Source organism: Nestor notabilis, unplaced genomic scaffold (genome assembly GCF_000696875.1).
Source record: "Nestor notabilis isolate BGI_N333 unplaced genomic scaffold, ASM69687v1 scaffold18494, whole genome shotgun sequence".
NCBI classification, from domain to species: Eukaryota; Metazoa; Chordata; class Aves; order Psittaciformes; family Psittacidae; genus Nestor; species Nestor notabilis.
Window position 1 is genome coordinate 3,014 of NW_009924487.1, and position 4,255 is coordinate 7,268.

A 4,255-nucleotide genomic window follows, 5' to 3' on the forward strand; every position below is an offset into this window, starting at 1 on the left:
CCAGCCCCCCCGGCGCCCCCGGGGCCTCCTCTGGCCTCGCTCCAGTGGGAGCTGTGGGGTCGTGGGGCTGGCAGGAAGCCTCCTGCTGACAGAGGGGTTTGGGAGCTCTGGGTGAGCAGATCCCCACTAGAGGACAGGAACTGGTGCAGCCGCAGCCGGGCTGTGAGTCAACAGAGCTGCACCATTGCGAAAGAGGTGAACGTTGGCCGGGGTGGATGGGACAACAGCAGGGGGGAGGCCCCAGGCTGGGCATGGTGCTGACAGAGCAATGGGGTGAACTGGAGTGTGCTGGGAAGGACTAGGAGCTAGGGATCACACAGGGAGGGTGGATTTGGCATTGTTTGTGAAGGGGAAGAGAGGGCTGAGGAGGAACCTCAGCCTCCAGGAGGATCATCTGCTCATGCACTGGGGGAAGAGAAGTGGTTTCAAGTCTACTGGTGGTGTTGGGAAGACCAGTAAGAGATGGAGCACAGGCTGGGGGGAGGGATGTGCTGCATCAATCTTTCCCAGCTGGATTCTTGGGGGGGACTCAACCTCTCTTCTCCCCACCTCAGAATTACTTCCAGAAGCTGGAGAAGTTGTCAGCAGCGGAAGAAGTCCATGGTGATGGTCCCAAGAAGGAACGCACTAAACTCATCACACCTCAGGTGGCCAAGCTGGAGCACACCTACAAGCCAGGTCAGGGCTCCCTTGTCCACACATCTCTATGGGTGTAGGGTGGTGGTTGTTGTCCACACAACCCCAATCTCTTTGGGTGTAGGGTGGTGGTGGTTCTCCACACAACCCCAGTCTCGGGTTGTAGGGTGGTGATGGTTCATTCCAGGCTGAGACAGTGGGTTTTGCTGGTGCCAGATGGAGTTTCGCGGTAGCCACAGGGCTCCTGTTGGCCTGGAGGTGGGTGAGGTGGGCTCAGGTCCACGCTGACTCCCTGTGCTTCCCTTCTCCCTCCTTCCTGCAGTGCAGTTTGAGGGCTCCCTGGGGAAGCTCACGGTCTCCAGCGTCAACAACCCTCGGAAGATGATCGACGCGGTGGTGACCTCCCGCAGCGAGGATGACGTGAGTTCTGCTCCTGCCTCCCCTCCACGCAGCTCTGGGGCTGGTGCCGGGGCCACCGCTGGGGCCCTGACTCGCTGTCCCCTCCCTGGCAGGAGACAAAGGAGAAGCAGGTTCGGGACAAGAGGCGCCAGACCCTTGTCACGATCGAGAAGGTGAGTTCAAGACGGTTCACCAGGACCCCCAGGAGATGTGTGGTGGGACGTGAGGGTGAAGGAATGGACATGGGGACCATGGTGTGTGCTCCTCTGGACATCCAGATAGTGGCTGATGTCCTGCTTGTGGGACCTGAATTGGAAAGGCTGGAGTTGGGAACCAGCCCCAAAACAACCTGGGATGGGCTTTGGATGGTCCATTATGGACTGAGAGCAGCAACACCTCAGCTCTGCAGCCACCCCATGGGAGGATGGACACTTGCGGATCACAGAATCCCTGCTCAGTCCACTCCCGTGCTGGGTCTGAAGGAGGTTTCGGTGGGATCTGGGTCAGGATACACCATTCCTGTAGCAGCAAAGTTGACGGGACAGCCTTGGCTGAGGAAAGGGCACATCCTGATCCTTGTGGAGCAGGACCAGTGGATCCCATAGCAGATCCCTGTGTCTCCTGCAGACATACAGCCTCCTCCTGGACGTGGAGGACTATGAGAGACGCTACCTCCTGAGCCTGGAAGGGGAGAGGCCGGCCCTGATGGGTGAGAGGAAGCAGAAGATCTGTGACATGTACGACAACCTGAGGGGGAAAGCACCCGGGCAGGACAGGTCAGTGGGGATAGTGGCGTCTGTGACCTGCTCATGGGCCCTTGGAGGTGCTGAAGGTGCTTTTCCAGGACTGTTTCCCAAGGAACCCTTCCCAAGGCTTGGAATCTTCTCTCCTCCCCAGGCCAAGCGATGACCACTTCATGCAGATCATGTGCATCCGGAAAGGGAAGCGTCTCGTCGCCCGGATCCTGCCCTTCCTGTCACCCGAGCAAGCGGCCGACGTGCTCATGGCAACAGCCAGGAACCTGCCCTTCCTCATCAAGAAGGATGCTCAGGATGAGGTGAGATTCCAGAGGCTGGGAAGGTTCCCCTTGCTGTGATCTGCTGCGGGGCTGGAGCTGGATCTCCTCTCCTCTTGCTGTTTGATGGCAAACAGCATCCTGGGTCTCGGGTATTAAGGATGGTTGTTTCTGCTTCTCTTCCTAGAGGATTGGAGAATCCTCTGGGATTCTTGCAGCTGCAGGAGCTGTGAGCTTCTGGCAGGGTCCATCTCCACTGCTGGCACAGCACAGGAGGGAAGAGGGAGGGTTTGGTACACGGTGCCTTTGAGTCCAGCTCTTGTCTAAGGAGCCACGTCTCCAACTCATCGGGTGGCATCAGGGGACTCCAGAGGCATGGAGCAGACGTCCCCATCTTCCAAGGGCTGAGCTCTCAGTGTCCTTTGCAGCCTGGTTTATGTAGGGAATAAACCCACAGGTATCCATGGAATAAATCTGAGCTTGTTTGGAGAAAAGGAAGGATTTAAGGAGGAAACAAAGAGACAATGTGACTGAATTTACAGCCGAAGGGGGTGGAAGGTGGAGGCGCTGCTGGTGCAGGGGCTTGTTGGGATCCACAATGTCCCGTGGGAAGCACAATTCCCTGGGTTTACCCCTCTCTCCTCTCTCTGCAGGTGCTGCCCTGCCTGTTGAGGCCCTTCTCACACGTTCTCTACCACCTGCCCTTGGGGACAGTCACCAGCCTTGTGCAGCAGTTAACGAACCTACCTCAGAGCGCGCCCGCGCCAGCACCCACCAACCTGCACCTCACTGCTGTGCTCCAGAACAAGGTGCTTCCCACTCGGCTCCCTCACCCTTCCCACCCCAATCGTTCAAGGCCGGGTTGGACACAGGGGCTTGGAGCAACCTGCTCTAGTGGAAGGTGTCCCTGCCCAGGGCAGGGGTTGGAGCTGGAGGAGCTTTAATACCTTCCAACCCAAAACATCCCATGATTAATTGGCCAAGGACACCACCACAAGCTCACAGCCTGCTCCGTGTCTCTCCTCCTCCTTAGTGTGTTGTCAGGGATCTTCCCACTTGTGCCACCATCCCCAGCAGGATTGGGAGGTGGGACGTGATTCTTGGATCCATCTAAACCATCCGCGGAGAGGAGGAATGGTGGCAGGAAAGCTCCCCTGTGCTCCCCGCCGTAGGAATTCCCTCAGGAAGCATGACAACCTCCCTGTCTCCCTTACAGTTCGGCCTGTCCCTGCTGTACTTGGTCCTGAGCCGTGGGGAGGAACTGCAGAGCTCGGACACCAACACGGAGCTCATGCAGGACAACCAGTGGTGAGTGTCTCCACCTCCTGCTGCACCAGGCAGCGACCCCCTGAGCAGCGGCCACAGGAGCCAGGAGGAAAGGGTGATGAAGAAGGAGGCACCCTGCAGCACCCCGGCCTCCTGATGGCTCCTCTCTTCCCGTTGCATTCCCGGCAGGACGGAGCTGATGCTCATGGCGACCCGGGAGCTCCTGCGGATCCCTCAGGCAGCTTTGGCAAAACCAGTGTCCACCCCTTCCAACCTCGTCTCCCTCTTCTCTCGCTACGTGGACCAGCAGAAGCTCAACCTGCTGGAGACAAAACTGCAGTAAGTGCACCCAAAAAGGGGCAGGAGGAGCCTGGGTGAAGTCTCTTCCTTCCCCTTTCCCAGCTCCTCTGACCCTTCCCTCCTTGTTTTCCCACGTCCCAGCTTAGTGCACGGGATCCGGTAGGACATCTCCTCCGCGGCTCCTTGGCACCAGAGTGTTCCAGAAGATGGATGGAGGGCAGGGGATTCCCCCCCAGCACACCCCAACCACCCTCCCGCCACACTGGGGTGGGGATTTTGGGGTGGGAGAACCCCTTTCCCACCCCAAAACCTTGGGAGAATGCTTCTCCCATCCCAAAATCATGGGAGAATCCATCTCCCATCCCAAAACCATGGGAGACAACACCTCTTCCTTCCCAAAATCATGGGAGAACACACCTCTCCTACCCCAAAATCATGGAAGAATCCTTCTTCCACCCCAAAACTATGGGAGAAAACACCTCTCCCACCCCAAAACCTTGGGAGAATGCCTTTCCTACCCCAAAATCAGGGGAGAACGTACTTCTCGCACCCCAGCATCATGGAAGAACGCCTCTCCCATCCCAAAATCATGGGGGAAAACGCCTCTCCCATCGCAAAAACTTGGGAGAACACTTCTCC

At 58.0% G+C, this 4,255-nt stretch overlaps 1 protein-coding gene across 1 annotated transcript in view; it reads left to right on the forward strand.

Moving 5' to 3' along the window:
• Window positions 1-3,655, forward strand: part of PATL1 (protein associated with topoisomerase II homolog 1 (yeast)) — a gene marked incomplete at both ends in the record, with an annotated part of 6,665 nt that extends 3,010 nt beyond the window's left edge. Inside the window, 8 exons of the mRNA XM_010012633.1 lie at window positions 555-678; window positions 959-1,056; window positions 1,149-1,208; window positions 1,663-1,811; window positions 1,933-2,092; window positions 2,704-2,859; window positions 3,267-3,358; window positions 3,506-3,655. Coding sequence (XP_010010935.1) covers window positions 555-678; window positions 959-1,056; window positions 1,149-1,208; window positions 1,663-1,811; window positions 1,933-2,092; window positions 2,704-2,859; window positions 3,267-3,358; window positions 3,506-3,655 — 989 coding nt within the window. The remainder of the gene's footprint in view (window positions 1-554; window positions 679-958; window positions 1,057-1,148; window positions 1,209-1,662; window positions 1,812-1,932; window positions 2,093-2,703; window positions 2,860-3,266; window positions 3,359-3,505) is intronic.
• Window positions 3,656-4,255: the final 600 nt, after the last annotated feature.